This window comes from Phalaenopsis equestris, unplaced genomic scaffold, assembly GCF_001263595.1.
Source record: "Phalaenopsis equestris unplaced genomic scaffold, ASM126359v1 Scaffold000434, whole genome shotgun sequence".
NCBI lineage: Eukaryota > Viridiplantae > Streptophyta > Magnoliopsida > Asparagales > Orchidaceae > Phalaenopsis > Phalaenopsis equestris.
This window is the reverse complement of record NW_018164875.1, coordinates 439,038-457,001: the sequence shown is the minus strand read 5'-3', so window position 1 is coordinate 457,001 and position 17,964 is coordinate 439,038. Positions and strand designations below refer to the sequence as shown.

At 32.6% G+C, this 17,964-nt stretch overlaps 1 protein-coding gene across 2 annotated transcripts in view; it reads left to right on the top strand.

Moving 5' to 3' along the window:
* Nucleotides 1-465: 465 nt before the first annotated feature.
* LOC110027634 overlaps nt 466-17,964 on the top strand; it is a 21,222-nt gene continuing 3,723 nt past the window's right edge. Inside the window, exons 1-7 of one of the 2 annotated variants that reach the window (XM_020729143.1) lie at nt 466-721; nt 6,816-6,931; nt 8,205-8,374; nt 8,989-9,082; nt 11,274-11,384; nt 11,768-11,857; nt 11,963-12,048. In XM_020729143.1, the coding sequence (XP_020584802.1) occupies nt 526-721; nt 6,816-6,931; nt 8,205-8,374; nt 8,989-9,082; nt 11,274-11,384; nt 11,768-11,857; nt 11,963-12,048 (863 nt within the window). In that variant the 5' untranslated portion in view covers nt 466-525. Of the gene's footprint in view, nt 722-6,803; nt 6,932-8,204; nt 8,375-8,988; nt 9,083-11,273; nt 11,385-11,767; nt 11,858-11,962; nt 12,049-17,964 lie in introns of both variants that reach the window. The other variant, XM_020729142.1, reaches the window with a different exon arrangement.

Genomic DNA, 17,964 nt, shown 5'->3' with positions numbered 1-17,964 from the left:
AGATACGCCTAACTTACAAATAACCTACGAAATAATTTAAAAATAACACATGAATAACATGGAATAGCTGTCAATAAGTATTACGCTTCAGAGTAACTCAAGAATAACCCAATAATAATCAAACTAATAACCTAAAAACAACCTGAGAATAAAATGATGACAAATACCAGGACAAGTTTTCCCTTCTATGCCCTCCTTCATCCTCTTCGCCTCCTTCTTCTTCCTCTGCTTCTTTGACTTCATTGGCTGCTCAACCTCTGTTTTCTCAACCTATTCTGATACTGTTCTTGAGCTCTCTTCGGCCTGCGCATACTCCGGATCATCAAACGCCATCGTCTCACGACTTCGAAGCTAGCGAACGAGGGAAACGAACGAGCAGCGAAAATGTTGAAGAAAAAACACCTGAGAGTATTTTTGAATGTCTTCCTCGACATATGTGGGGGTACTCTACGTGGACAAGTGGATAAAATTTTATTGGTCAGGGCGGAAAAAGCTCCACATTCTTCTTTCGAGCAGTGTTCTGCCATGCCTTTTACTGCAACACGCGCGCCGCCACACGGATTATCCCTGTTCTCCTGCAGCTCGTCGTCTCGCGCCTTGTCGCTGTTACCGGAATCTGTACTCGTTCGCTACGGAAACTGTCACTCCGTCGTTGGGGACCGTCGGCTCAGGCTGATAGCTCTGCCTTCCCGACCTTTGCCCGCCGCCTCTCATGCTATAGGTTACCACTGCTCGCCTCTTTGCTGCTTCAATTTCTGTGAAACCAACAATTCATTCGCCTCCGTGATACATTATAGTATTTAGCGACAGTGTGAGATTGTCACCAGAAATTTGTTGAGGTTTTAGATCTAGAAGGTATAATTATACGTCCGGTTATGATTATTTCATTAATAGATCATCGTTTGGGAAATGATTTGGTTGGGCTTTAAATTTTTTGTTCAGAAACTATGAATTTATTAATATTCTCACATGTTGTATTCACCGTTGTTTATATGAGTTAAGAAAATGCTAATTGGAATTACTATGAGCATTCAGGAAAAAAAAGAAGGATTGGAAATTGATCCTGATGAAGATGATATTTGTCAATATTTTAGGATTAGATGCGGAAGTACAAGAATTAGGTTTTTAGAGATCGTTGAAATAAGCTTTATTAGTCTCTATATATTTCTCTGTTTGATTTCCCTTCAGAATTTTTTATCATGAGATGGGGTTCAGAAATTCCTTCTCTGAGAAAGAAAAGAGCACTCCATAGCCTATGAAGGGAGTATTTATAGACATTAGTAGATAGTCATTATAGATGTTTCCAAGGAAGCCACAATAACTTCAATTTGTTGCAATTTGATCATGGAAACACTATATTATAGACATTTTTTTACTAAGCAAGATAACTTGGAAACAATGTTTGCTTTCACAGCCATCGGATGAATGCCAAGCTTGCTAACTCCAACAAAAAGGTTTCATTTCTAAGGCATCCTTGATAAAAAACTTACCTGAGGGATTCCATCACATCAATAAATTGATTACTGTGATCCAACATCCAACAATCCTTATTACTTCTGAAAAGATGATCCACTATTAGGACCTGCATTAGTTCCCTTAGACTTGCGCCTCTTTAAAGTTTCAAATAGTATAGAAAGTAAACCTTCATCCGACATTCTATGTGGAACCTTTATCATTTTTCTGCAGTATATATTTTCTCATTTGGAAATAAGGACTTGTATTCAGAATAGGATGTCTTTTTTGTGGAGCTTTTGAAGATGGCTAGCCTTCCCAAATCCTTTCATTTACGCGCTTCCAAGAGGGCTCCATTGATGACATCTTCAAGACATTTAGATTTCATATATGCCAAGATTCATCAAATGCTTTGGGCTAAACTGCTATTTTATATATCTTTCCTTGTTCTAATTTATGTTCGACAACATTATTTTTTTTTTTTAAGGATAATCCTAAAGTTGCTTTAGTGGAGAACTCTAGAGATGAAGTAAAGTTTTAGAAGTCAATTAGCACTCTCCTAAATCCCATATTCTTTTCAAACTATTTGTTCGATATCTCCTTGATGATGATGGCTCTAGGCTAACTAATTATCTTGAAAATCAAAACTCGCTTGAGTTTTAAGTCAATATAAATTATTTTCCATAAAGTATCAGTAAAGTTAAAATTCAATATGTAAATTCTAATGTTTTCTTAATGCTATTCATGCATCCATCCATTAAGAAAAATTTCATTGAACTTGTATTAGAGATTGGATAACTTATCTATTTAAAAATTTGGTTTAGTGGTTTATAATTAATAACTGGATGTTCTTTTGATTATTTGTTAGAGTGAGTAACTATGACATTTTTATTATGCTTTTATAATATTATGTTTATTTAAAATTATTACAACAAGCTTTATTTTATGAATTTTTAGAGGAATGGGTATTGAATTCTTCCGATTTTGATGATTTAGAGTCAGTTTAAATAATTTTTGTAAGAGTTTGTCTTAATCCTTCATCAATTTTTTGGTAATTCAATTTGTTATTGACATTACATTTATTAGCATGATGGCCGATATGATCGCACTTATATTAATTAATTTTTGAAAATTTTTTCCTTAATTTTTTTCTTAGAATTTGTAGGAAAGGAGAAAGAAGTTTGCAGATATTTCTATTTTTTATCGAAATTTTTTTTTATTGAATTTGTTTGAAGGTTATTTATTTATTTATGATATATTTCTTTATTGAAATATCACATGCGATTATTTGTAAAAATCACTAGTTGTCATCTTTCTAAAATTATTCATCTCTTAAGCTGTTGATTGAGTTTGATTTGATCTAGTCTAGTTTGAATATAGGTCTTTACATATCTATTATATGTAAGGATTTCACAAAGAATTGCTCTTGTTTGTGGATCATTAAGTGCCTTTTTAACAAAAATACTAGATAGTCATTCTATAAAGTTTTATTTTCAATGATAATGTTCCGCATCTTCGAGTTTTATTTCTTAGGAGAATATCTTTATACCATCTTAAGTAGCTTAAAGTTGGACATATAAGTTTTTGTAATAATGATTTGATTTATTTGTCATGATCGGGTACCAATCCAATGAATTGCTTTAGGATGATACAAATTAAAGTATAGATAGTTTCCATATCAAAAAATTTAATGTCTTCAAGATTTGTTTCATCAAACAAATATTTTTTTTTATAGTTTGGGTAAAACAACTATTCTACCAAACTTTTAAAATTTTATTGAATCTCTATATAATTATTTTGGCTACATGTGTAGCAAAATTATGCCTAATTTGTGCTATCATAAAGTATATTATCATTCTATGTAGAGTTTATTAGATTTGATGTTTAAATTAGCCCTTTATAATTCATCATAGATTTAGGATTCATCGTAAACATGCTGATATCTAACAACGGTTTTCTCAAAAAGAAGATCTTGAGGGCAGTTTTAGAATAATAATACCGTTGTATTGATTTTTTGGGATAATTTAGTTTATTGATTTAATTATTTTGAACAAATTAACCTGATATAGCTCTGATCTCATTTATACCTAGTTGTTTAAAACAAAATAAACAAAAATAAATAGTTGTAAATAAACAAAAATCCTGTATATATATTCTCGAAGGTCAAATTGACCTTCATGAGAGTAATTTTCTCCTTATACGGATTACCTCCACGACCTCCTCTATTAGGGGAATCCGTACTCTTCTCCCTCTCGTGAAGGATTACCTCCACGACCTCCTCTATTAGGGGAATCCATGGGGACTTTCTCTTTTGGGTCAATCCACCCATGATTCTCCTTATGAAAATTTATTAGTTAGAAAGTCAAGTATATAATTATTTTATTAGTAATATATCTAATATTTGAGTCCATAATAAATAATTGCGTTTGCCAAATAACAAATATTTGTTTATAAATTAAACTATAAACAACTTTTTTTATGATAGATTTAACTGTTGTTTTTCGAAGTAAAATTTTTTTATTAAGAAATTTATCTTGAAATTTGGTTATATATATTATGATGATTAACATTTCTTGTTTAATCACAAAGTATTTATTTGAGTAGGGTTTCATTCTCTTAAGGTAAATATTGTTGTTTAAGGATACCAAAGTATCCTATATTCAAAGCATCAATTTCAACTATTCTAAATATCTTTAGAATTAGGCAGGTTTAGCAATGTAAAATTTTTCCCATGTTTCATTTTTTGAATGGCTTCATTATGGATATCTTTCCACCGTGAATTCTTTTTTAATTTTTCAAATAATGATGTTGCATCTATGACTAAATTTTTATAAAAATCGGCTACATAGTTTAGTGTTCCTAAAAACTGTAGTAGCTGTTTTTAACCAAAATAATGTCCAACAATTTATTAGCAAATTATGTACTTCTATTTTTAAGGATTTGATGGATGATTAGCTTATTTCTCTTGGATTAATCTAAATTATACTTCATTTTTGCTTTCATTGAGCTCTTTTATGTGGATTTCACCCCTAACATTCACACCAATAATTTTTCAAAATGCTATTTCCATCTTTCATTGACGTCTTCATATTTATTTAAGATTTTATTTATATTTGCTTCTAATTCATCTAACCTGGGCAGAGTCCTTTAATAAGTTTTGCATGTAATATTATATATCTCATTTTGTACTCGATACTTAGTTTATTACGTTAAACATTAAAATTTTTAGTCTGCTATTCTCTTTGTAAAACTTGTACTTTCCATTAAAATTTTTAGTCTGCTATTCTCTTTGTAAAACTTGTAGTTTCCTTACAATCATTTTTAGCCTCAATAGGATTTATTCCTTAATCATTAGAAGGACATTTTTCTCCTTCTTCAAATTTTGTCACTTTCCACCCAACACCAAGGTTATTTATTTATGATTTCAAAACTTGTATATAAATTTTCTTAATTTAAGTAGCTATCTTATTTTAAATAAAGTTCTGTTAAACTATGAATTCCAATTTACTATCTCCCATTTTGGAAGATTAATATTCTTGGGAAAATTTTTTCTTTTGATCATTTTACTTTTTAAGATGCACATCCATAATTACAAATCCGTTGTCCGGGTAAAATTCTCTTGAAATTAGTTTACCATATTTGCATTTTTATTCTAAATTATAGAAACCCTAATTAATAAATTTAGTTAATTTATTGTATTATTTTTATCCTATTTTTAATTTGATTTATGCAAATGTAATTAGATATGTGCTAATTGGTGAATAGCATCAGTGCATGCTCAATCACGGTTTAACCTTGGTCATGCGAAATAAATTAAATTGAGTTTTTGCAGGACTACTAGTCACATGATTTAAGTGCTTAAAGAAAATGATAAAATAATGCTTAACAAAAAAATGCAAGGTTTTAGTTGTTCAATGGTCTTTGCCTACATATACAATGTGAAATTCACTACATCTCTTATGAGCATTCATGAATCACCCACTATTCTGTTAGGTTTTTGGTGTGACCGCCATTTTGTCTTTTGATTGTATGGAAAACTTTTAGGAAAATCACTTGGGTATGCTATTGTGGTAGTTATGGAAGGCCATCTACTTAAATTGTTAGGTTGAGGTGGTCGGATTAGAGTGAATGGCTACGGATAAGCCTAGTTAGTCACCGTGTTCTGCAAGGTGATAAACAACTCGTGTCGATTGGTTCAAAGTGTTTGATCCATTTAGGCTTGATGAAAGGATATTTGTGATAGATGGACGGTTAGGATTAGGTGCAAGAATGACGTGTCACATTATTTTATTTAGGGCAAAGTGAACACTCGAATCTGACATGCACACTATTGTATATTCTTCTTATTATTTTGTTGATTGATATATTTAAAAAAGTGCAATTTATCCGCTATCTTATTATATAATGCATTTTCTCTTAATCCTAGTCGTTATATGCCATTTTTATGAACTAGATATGCAGCTTTTCTGTAGCATATTATTGATTTCAATGTGTTGATTTTTGAGAAAATGTCTTATTAAGGCTTTATGTTTGTTTTTCTCTTTGGAAAATAATGCCCTTGACTGTTGGAAGGGATTTGTATTTTTTTATTCAACATGATAAAATGGATGTGCACTTTAGTCTTAAATAAATTTCTTTCAATTTTAAAACTCATACCAACATACCATGAATAAACAAAATAGCTTGCCATAAAAGTCAACTATAGTTTAGTAGGAGAATGTTAGAAATTAGGGGCATTTATATATATACAACCCAAATCTTTTATATTTACAAATCTAACATCCAAACTTTATTTTTTACTTTTATACCACCCAATTCTTTCACATCACATAAAGAATGCCACTATTTTAACTTTTAAAAGTGAAATCCACCTTTTTATGCTAGAAGAGTCCGAACTCTCAGCCATCGAGATATTGTTCGCTTTGGTCTCATGGTTTTGTCCCATTAGTGTAACTTCCTAGGAGGTCACCCATCATAGGAGTGCTCTGGCATGAGCACGCTTAACTTTGTAGTTTTTGTTTAAACTCCAACTATTACGCCAGAAGACATCTTGATGTTTAAGAGTTCAACTTAATTCTACTTGAGGGGCTTCACACATGCTTAGGTAGCATGTACATAAATATTGAAGTTTAGGTGTTAGATATGTAAATACATACGAATTGAGTGGTATTTATGTAAACCATCCTTGAAATAAAACATAAGGTTGGTTTTAGTTAGTGATTATTTTTGTATCTTTTTAGCATTTATTTTTTCATGGTTGTCATGACTGTTCCTTTTTCTCTATCATTGCTTGAACTCAAAGTTAATTGCAGTTTGTTTTAGCAATTTCATTATTAATAATGATTTGGTAGGTTCTTTTGCAGGCACTTCCAGCAGCATAGTTTCAAAAACTTCATCGCCCAGTTTCATGGGTGAAAGTGGTTTGTTAATTGTTGGGCCAGGCGTACTTGGAAAATTGGTCGCTGAAAAATGGCTGAAGGTTTGATTGCTATTGTTTAGTATATGTTTTAGTTCAGAAAATGGGACCGTTGAACTGTGCAATTTTTTCTACCAACTGCATAAATACTCCACACCCGCACCCAACAACGCACACACTCAAAATATTGCCAAACAAGCGTGCAGAAATTTGCAAGTTTTTAGAAGCCCAATGTGTATGTACTGGTGCTGTAGTTATAGGGGAAGAAAAATAAGTTACCTCAATTGGAAATATAAGCCAGAATAGGAAAACTATAGCTTAGCTTGCTGCTTCTTCCAGTGTGAATTTCTCATGTATGTTGCCATTGATTTGTAATGTTTGACAATATTATTTGAGATGTTGAGATGTTGAGATGTTGGCAGACTTTCTTTATTGCATGGGATCTAGTTCATATTCTTTTAAGACTGTTTGAGGTAATATTAAAGGTCCGTTTGACATCATTTTTTCTTTTATTTTTGAAGGTATATTTGGTTAGTATAAATTTTATATGTTTTCATTTTTTTTTGCTTAAAAAAAAATCAATTTGTTATTTATTTATTTTTAAAGCAATCAAAATATCTATAAGATGTTTTGAGTGTTTTTAACAATAACTAGCTAATCAAATATATTTTAATTTAAATCAAAATACAAATACAAATAAAATAAAAATAAAAAAATTGCAAAACAAAAAATAAAAGTGATCGCAACCACGACTGAGTCTCAATTTTATAGGCTTGTACATACTATTCACTTTGGTCGACCAATTGTGGCCTTTTCACACTAATTTAACCCATACCAATAAAAATTATGTTCGAAACTCTTGATTATCCTTGGGCCCTCTAATTTACCTGACTTTGTAGCCTTGTATTAATTCTCAATTAAATTCTACAATCAAGCGAGAACCTTGTACTTGCTTGTTCGCCATTCATCAAATGGTAGCGATTTCCATGGTTGGGAGTAGTTTTTTTTTTGTTTAAAATTGTTTTTTCATTTATCATGTAATATCATAAAGGGGCATTTACATACATACCACCTAATTCTATCTAACACCTAAACTTTATTTTTTTACATTCATATTATCCAAATTTTCATGTCACATAAAAAATTCCACCATTTTAATTTTTAAAAGTGAAATGCACCTTTCAGGCATAGGTAATGCTGCATGTATGTAAAAATTGAATTTTGTGTTAGATATGTAAATACTTAGAAATTGAATGGTTTGTATGTAAATCTTCCTATTATAAAAAGCTCATATGGTGCTTCAGTGATGGGAACTTCCATTTTTTCCTTTGAACAGGATTACCCTGGCAGCCATATTTTTGGACAGACAATGACTACAGAACATCATGATGAATTGGTGAAGCTTGGTATTAAACCATCTTTGAAAGGAAAAAGTGATGGGGAGTATTCTAATATTATTTTTTGTGCTCCTCCATCTAGAACTGCAGATTACCCTGCTGATGTTCGGTAATGTTATTTTTAGAATTTCAGTTTTTTTGAATTACACTTTATTATTTGTCTAATTTTCATTGATAAAAATAGTATGATTTATATTGTTGAGTGCAAACAAATAACTCCTCTTTAATTTTACTTTCGAGATTCAATGGAAGCTAATGTGCCGATGCTGTTAACAGTAGTAGTTTTTCTCTCTTGTCAGCAAGTTTGTGCCCTATAATTGATTTTAGTTTATAGCCAATCAAACAAAAAAAATAATAATAATAAAAATTAAAAAATAAAAAATTATATATATATATATATATATATAATTTACATACATACCACTTGTATTTTTACAATTAACCAAATAAATCTCAAACTCAAAGTGCGATGTATTTGATCTACAGTACATTCTAAATACGGATTCATCATAAATACTTACAACCAAACTGCCCTTGATTCTAGTTTGAACTTAAAAAAAAGAATTATTTCAACTCAAGATGGTATTTGATGGCTACATGGATAATACTTACATTGTTAAGCTTTAGGCAAGCTTATTTTATTTAGTTGAGAGAGCTTGTTTGGGTGTATGAATTTCACAAAAGCATGTGTTTGACTCAAATTGAGTTAAAATTATTACGCAGACTGGCCATATCAAATTGGAGTGGCAAAGGTTCTTTTCTATTCACATCAAGCACTGCTGTATATGACTGCAATGATGAAGCACTGTGCGATGAGGTGCAATTTCTGCCTTGTATCGTTGATCTTCTGATATTATTTTTTTTTGGAAGATTTACACACATACCGCTCAATTCTTATATATTTACATATCTAACACTTGAACTTCAATTTTTACGTGCTTACCACCTTACTTATGCATGAAAAGATGTATTACACATTTTAAAAGTTTAAATGATTGTATTCTTGATGTGATATAACGTATTTGTATGGTAGAAACGTGAGAAGTAAAATTTACGTGATATGTAAATACACTGGAATTGTGTGGTATTATAAAAATGTTTACATGCATTGTTTGTGTAACATTATTGTTCTTACCGCCCTTCACACAAAAAATCGATCGGTTATTGCCTGTTTTCTCTTGCTGCCTGCAACCTCACAGATTAGAGAAATGGTCCTTATATACTTGATAAAATTATGTTTAATATTTAGGCAGAGGATTGGTGTGCCAAAACCAAGGACCATGACAAAAATACAGCGATGTGAGCTAACTTCAAATGTACCTTCGAACCATTTTAGATCAAATGCATTTTCTCTTGTCAATTTTTTTTTTTAGGAAAATGTAAAAACGGTGTTTTTATGTGATATGGCGTATTTGTGTGCTAGGAATGTAAGAAGTAAAATTTAGGTGTTAGATATGTAAATAGATAGGAATTGGGTGGTATTTAAGAAGTGTCTCCATACATCATTTGTGTAACATTATTGTTCTCACTCCTCTTCATGAAAAAAATTCAATGGGTTATAGCATATTTTCTATTGCTGCCTGCAACCTTATACATTAGAGAAATGATATACTTGCTAAAATTAAGTTTGGGAAGTTTAATTAGGCTGAGGAATGGTATGCCAACACGAAGGACCCAGACAAAAATACAGCACTGTGAGCTAACCTTATTTATATCTTTGAACCATTTCAGATCAAAATCATTTAATGAATTTCTTGTGTCAATTTCTTTTTGAGAAAAGTGTGAAAATTGTCCCCTAACATTTTGTCGGGAGTTATTTCAGTCCCAGAGTTTATAAACATCTCAATTTAATCGCCAGTCTTTTTTAATATGGGTTGAAATGGTGCACATTGAGGACTATGTTAATCTTATTAAAAGGGTCCGGGTACTAATTTAGCATTTTTATAAACTCAGAGACGAAATGAGCCAATATAAAAGACCGGGCTAATTTAGCACTTTTATAAACTCTGAGCTAATTTCAGCCATGCAATTTTAGCCAAAAGAATATCTTTAGCCGAACTTTTTTATTGAAAAAAAAAAAATGAACTGGTTATGAACATTGCCGCAAGAAGTAACATGTTTCACGAATCAAGGTAAAAATGAGTTGTCTTTATATCATTATTGCTATTTTGATGTCATGACTATGACTCACCAAGTAGGAGTCTACCGCAGAACATACGTGGAGTTGGGATTTCCTGGATTTTTTTTCCCTGAAATTCCTCATATAAGCAGAAAGCCTTGGAAAATTTATTGTTTGATCATGATCTCTTTGCAAGCGGGGATGTTTTTGAAAGATGGTGGATGGAAGGAGTTACCTAATTGTAATCATGCCCGGGATGTTAACGTGAATGTATTTAGGCCGGAATACTACTCTTGATCTCATTTTTGTATTATATTAAGGAAAAGAATTATGAAAATTCATGATATGGGAGAATTACTCTTCTTTGATAAAAAAAAAAAAGCTAATTTTGGACCATAAATTTTAGTTTTAGTGGCAAAGGGAGAACTTCATGCATGCAAATGACAAAAGGGTTGAAAATTGTATTCAACGTGGACACTATATTCAAGTATGATAACATCTTCTAAATTAGCTGCAGTTTTTCATTATTTTTTACGTTTGGGCATACGTACCTACCAATCCCTATGTATTAAAACTCAAACTTCAATATGTACATACAGAACACCCGATTTTTATGTTTTTGGCATAAATTTGGTGCCCGAGTTGATGTTTAGGTGATTGATATGTTAATACATAGGAATTAGGTGGTAGGTATGTAAATTTCTCTTTACCTTTGGGGCCTTTACATACCACCTAATTTCAATGTATTAACATATCAATCACCCAAGCTTCAATTTTTACATACGGACCACCCAATTCCTATGTATTTTTCTTATTGGAACCTTTCTTAAAGCGTTCTTATGCTAATGTGATGAAAAAATTAATCATCTTTATTGATTTCATTCTGTAGGACTACCCTGTAGTACCACTCGGTAGAAGTCCTCGCACAGATGTTCTTCTGAAAGCAGAAAATGCAGTCCTGGATGCTGGTGGTTGTGTCCTGAGATTGGCTGGACTTTATATATCCTTTTTTTAACACTTACAAATTCTTGAGTAAAACTAAAGGCCCATTTACTATCATTTTTATTTTTTCTTTTATTTTTGAAAATATATTTGATCGATATAATTTTTATATATTTTATTTTTTTAAAATAAATTTAATTTTTCTTAAAAACACTTAAAATTTCTAAAAATTTCCAAGTGTTTTTAAAGATATTTTACCTCAATTAAACATGTTTAAAATTAAATTAAACATAAATAAAATAAAATAAAAATAAATAATAAAAAACAAAAAATAAAAGCAATCTCAAACGGGCCCTAAGTTTATTTCTAACTGCAATTTTCATTAATGTTTGATGAGGCACCATATTCCATTTTGCTTTGCACTTTCTTGACCATGAACAAAATGCTGATAGAGGTGCTCATTTTTATTATCTAAAGAAAGGCACAGTTGATATTCATCCAGACGGTATTCTCAATCTCATTCACTATGAGGTGATAAATTTAAGCTGATATTCCATTTTTCTTATCTTTTTTTTATTTTATTTGAATTTAAAGTTATAGTTTTGAACCTTTCTGGTCTTATTTTCTGAATAACAGGATGCTGCCTCTCTGGCTATTGCAATCATGAAAAAGAAATTACGAAGTAGAATTTTCTTGGGTTGCGATAACGATCCTATGTCCAGGTATATATAAATGCATTTATTTGGCTGTATATACATGTATATGGGCCATTTACATACATACAGCCCAATTCTTATGTATTCACACATTTAACATCTAAACTTTCTTTTCAAATGATCTGTCACAATTGAACTTGGTGCTAAAAATACATCAGCACCATACAACTTTCTTACCCCGAGGATGGTCCACGACATCCCACATATAGTTCTGCTAAAGGGCATTCATCTCCTCCATTACTGTTGTTTTCTAAGCTGGATCAGCAAGAGCAACCTCAATAGTAGCCGAGATCTGGTCGTTCGTCAGGGCAGTAGCAAATGTTCTGTAACCTATGGAATGAGACATATTTTGACATAAAATAGAGGGAGCATATCTGGTTGCGTGCCTTACTCGGAGAACTCACCTCCTCATTCGGAGGAGGGATTGTAATGAGGATGTTGCCTGGAGTAGAGTCAAGATTCTGTAAGGGGTAATGTGCTCTAGAGTAGGAGCATTGGGACATGTGTGTCGAGTGTAGACACAGATAGTGGGAGAGGGAGATGGTGCACTCAACGAAACAGGGCACAAACAATGGGGGGAACATCCATATGATTAGGATAAGGGTGCGTGTCTAAAAACTCAAGCTCCCCCTCACTTTTGGCCGAGCTAGGAAAATGTGCAATACTTTCAAAGAAGGAAACATCAACATTCACATAGATTTTATTTGTGTTAGGATCAAGACACTGATATCCCTTTTTAGTGGCAGAGTATTCTAGGAAGATACATTTTATGGATCTGGGATCAAGTTTACTCTGAGTGATGGCAATGTACTGAAAAAAGGCAATGCAACCAAAAAATTTTTGGATCTAATGTGGAGAAGACCCTATTGGAAGGGAAGCATGACATCACGACGGTTAAGATGCTTCAGAATTTGTGAATTTTAGAGGAGACTCTATTAATGAGATAGGTGGCAATCACAATGACATCGTTCTAAAACCATTTCGTGACATTAGATTGAAACATAAAAGGGTGAGCAACGTCGAGGGGGTGACGATTTTTTCTCTTTGCTACCTCATTTTGTTGATGAGTGTCCACACGATTTATGGTGAAGGATGTCTTTACTCATCAAGAATTTACTCAAAATAGAGTTAAAAAATTTACAACCATTATCGATCCGAAGGACATGAATTGGAGTTTTGAATTTAGTTAAAACGTTGTCGGCCGTTTTATTTAACTTTCGTTAGTTTGGAAAAGTGAATGATTTTGTGATTTTCAAAATAATTTAAATATAAATATAACCTTTTTGATTTTTTTAAATGTAACATTTTAATTTTAAAATAAGTGAGACCAAACGGGTCTCACATTTTAAATAGTTTAGATGATTGAATACAATACTACAAGTAATACACTTATCCCGAAGAATAAATATATCACTTGTAATAGAGATTCAATCACCTAGACTAAAGAATTCGTGACATCCGTTTTAGTCTACGAAATATTTTTATAAAAAGGCCAACAAGTTCCCCTACCTAACATAAAAAATTAGATAGGGTTTATTTTATCTAGGTTCCAGGTTCCCTATAGAGGCAATCCCCGATAGTTAATTACATCTTAAATGATCGAAATCATTTAAAAAAACTCTCGATTAAGATCATGTGGTTTTGCTTTCAAGATTTCAAAGTTTAGGTTTTCACGATTGTACATGGGAAAATCAAATGAGAATGACTCAAAATAGGAACAGTTATTTAAGGAATCCAAAGAGAAGAAAAGTAGGAGATATCATAGATCCAGGAGAAACCCTGGGAATGTCCCAACTATCCTAATGTTCGATTTTATGTCTTTGAAGTGATACTTATTTGATATTTCAATCCTGCAAATTATTTAAGATTTAGGATTTATGTTTACACAATATCGAACTGTGCAAATAACCTAAAAAGATAAGAGGATTTACACCGTACCGCATGGTAACCTCAGAATCCTAAAGCGTTAGGACTTATAATTACACAACAGAGTTGTGCAAAAAGCCTAAAGAAAAGATCCTGTGGGTTGTTATTTAAACTAAAGAAAGTGATGGGTGATGTGAATGTGTTTTGCTGCTGCAGATTCGTCTTGAAGTTATCCCTTGCCATGCTGACCACGATGTTTGCTCCGAGCCTCTCGTAGTAGCACCTCCTGGTTTAGTTTTAGTTTTGAAAATATACATAACCACTAGGTTATTCTATACTAAGACATAGTACAAAAAAAATAAGCAATAAAACATGCAGTGTGAAAGAAAAGTAACAATATACTGTACAGTAAAGAGGAAAGACAGTATAACATGCTGAAAGAAGAGTATAACATTCTATAAATAGTATAACAGGATATAAAAATAATATAACATGCTAGAAAAATAAAATGCTGTAATATAAATTAAACATGTACACCTGGTAGGTTCATTGCTCCTTTAAATTTAGCTATTATGCGCTGTATAAAAGAGGAAAGTATGACCTGAAAAAGACTTAACAGAAACAGGTAAATCATAAGAAAAAGACAAACAAATGAAATAAAATACAACATCACATATAAAGGACCAAGAATAGGAAATTTAAATAGAAAATTTATATGTGATATTGAAATGTCCCGAATTGCTAGGAGGATTTGAGTGTAGGACAAACTCAAATTCCGGAGCATTGGATTTCAGTTTTGGTCAAGTTAAGGTAAGAATTTCATTATTTGATTTAATTAAATCAGTCATGAATCACAATTTAGTGCACCCTCGTGCCTAGTGTCCTACTTATCTCCTAAACTGAGGTTAGATGATTGGATTTCTTAGGGTCATTCGAAAATTAGGATGATAAACTATCTCTTAAGTTGTGCTCTTAAGATCTAGGATGCCTGCACTTTAGTTTAAACTTGAAGTGTCCGAAAGTGTCTAATATCAATCAAGTGTCTTTCCACTAACCCTCAAACATCTATAGATCCAGTTTAGTTCGCTATCAGACTTCTAAAACCTAGGGGTAAACTCATAGTTTTGGCAAAATAGTTGTGAGTTGAGCTTCAATTCCAGTTAAAGGAATTAGATTTTAGATTGATTCAAAGCTTAAGGGATCTCAGTGTAAATCCACTAATCTCTCAATCGTTATCTAAATTCTCATTTCTTCCGATTCCAACTAGTCTTCCAATTTGTAATTCACTTTTCCTTATGTAAAAGAAAAAAAACGGATTGTTCGTTACTCTATCTCCTCTTTAGATTTTATCATCCAAAAAATTCAAATTTCAATTTTAATTTTCTCTCATTTTCTCTTGAGATTATAAATCATTTCTGAATATAATTAAATCGGAAATTCTCATTTTTAACTTGACCGTTAAAAAAAAAAAAGAACGGAAAAGTAGACTGATCTATTTTTTTTTTTAAATCAAGTTAAATCAATAAAACTCATGAATGTATCGGTCTAAAACATTTAAATTCGTTAAAAGGAAAATGATCGGATCAATCCCAAGGAGGATATCCTTTCCAAATGTCAATTTTGCGCATTTCTAAACCCCTATTGAATTAAATTTATATCAATCTCATACTTTCTTCAAAATGAAATTATATAAACTTTTTTTTTATTTCACAAGTCGCCAAACCAGCTCCAAACAAACCCAAACAAGCTCACGGGTAAAGCCAAAAAGAGAGATAAAATGCCACCAAACCAGCCCCAAATAAACCAGCTTTAAAACAATGGTAGGAAATCCCGAACTGAGCCAGTTAATCCAACTCAAAAAACGAAGGCGGAAAATTCCAAATCGAGCCAATTAATTCAACTCAAAAATGAAGGCAGAAAACCCCAAACCGAGCCAATCAATTCAGCTAAAAAATGAAGGCAGAAAAACCCTAAAAGAATCAAAGCCAAATCTCCATTTAATATAGGTATATTTTCAGCCAACATTTAATCCAATAAGAAGTTAAATCCGATCTCATTAAATGAACTAAAATAGGGTCTTTTAAACAAAATTTCATGAAGCCATAACCAAGCCCTTTCCTCCCACAAGAAGGCAAAATTGAGCCCAAAAACATGATTTTCCAACTTTTGAAATGACTTCAGCATGTATTCCAACAACCGGGGCAATAAAGAAAGCAAGATATGTCGCAAATATAATTTCCAGCATTAAGAAATATTTCAACGTATGTTCCAACAACAGGGGCAGCAAATAGGAACAAAAATAAGCCCAAACATGTTTTTTCAACTTTCGAAATGACTTCAGCATGTATTCCAACAACCGGGGGCAGCAAATAGGAACAAAAATAAGCCCAAACATGTTTTTTCAACTTTTGAAATGACTTTAGCATGTATTCCAATCACCGGGGGCAGCAAATAGGAACAAAAATAAGCCCAAACATGTTTTTTCAACTTTCGAAATGACTTCAGTATGTATTCCAACAACCGGGGCAATAAAGGAAGCAAGATAAGCCCCAAATATAATTTTCAACATTAAGAAATATTTCAGCATATGTTCCAACAACATGGGCAACAAATATGAACAAAAATATAAGCCCAAACATGTTTTTCCAACTTTTGAAATGACTTCAGCATGTATTCCAACAACCGGGGGCAGCAAATAGGAACAAAAATAAGCCCAAACATGTTTTTTCAACTTTTGAAATGACTTTAGCATGTATTCCAACCACCGGGGGCAGCAAATAGGAACAAAAATAAGCCCAAACATGTTTTTTCAACTTTCGAAATGACTTCAGCTTGCATTCCAACAACAGGGGCAGCAAATAGGAACAAAAAAAAATAAGTCCAAACATGTTTTTTCAACTTTTGAAATGACTTCAGCATGTATTCCAACAACAGAGGCAGCAAATAGGAACGAAAATATAAGCCCAAATTTTTTTTTTTCAACTTTTGAAACGACTTCAGCATGTATTCCAACAACCGGGGCACAAATAGGAACAAAAAAAAAGTCCAAACATGTTTTTTCAACTTTTGAAATGACTTCAACATGTATTCCAACAGCAGAGGCAGCAAATAGGAACGAAAATATAAGCCCAAATTTTTTTTTTTCAACTTTTGAAACGACTTCAGCATGTATTCCAACAACCGGGGCAATAAATAGGAACAAAAATAAGCCCAAACATGTTTTTTCAACTTTTGAAATGACTTCAGCATGTATTCCAACAACAGAGGCAGCAAATAGGAACGAAAATATAAGCCCAAACATGTTTTTCCAACTTTTGAAATGACTTCCAGATTTCATGTCATTCGAAATAATATAAAATAGAGGAGAGGAGAAAAATACCTCTTTAGTGTAAACTTAAAGCAAAGCTCTAAAATAAGATTGCAGAAAGCACCACAGAAATCTCTCCTAAAAGCCTTACGCAAAAGCTTCCTCAATTTTTTAATTCTGCAAGCCGCAAATCCCTCGAACGACAGAGAGGAAGTAAAAGGAAGTAAAACTTCTTTCGTTCTTTCGAACAAAAGGGGTCGATCCGTATGCTAACCGTGAAAGAGGAAGAAAGCAAATGCCGAATTTCTTCTAAAGAACTCTTCTCTCAATAATCACTCTCCCTTATTTTTTTAGCCAAAGAAAAACTTCTCCTTTTTTTCTCACACAGCCCCCTATCCTCAGGAAGCCAAAAGGCAAAGAAAAGAAAAGGAATGTCGATCGTTTGCCGCCCTAGCCTACCAATCGAGCGAGAGAAAAGAATCGACACCATAAATGAGAAGAACGCTCGGCCTCGAGGAAGAGAAGCGTCGGCCAGGTGGAAACCCTCGATTGGAGACTCGCCAAGCGGAGATCGAAGAGGCGAGCCGCAAAAGCGAATGACAGAGGAAAGGAGAAGAAGCTCGGGTTCGGCGAGCCATGACATCGCTCGATCGATCCACGCTCAAACGAAATCGCGGGAACTAGAGTACGGCACACCCGAGCAGCTCTCGCTCGAGGGAGAGCACAACGACTGTCGCGGGTTAGGGGAA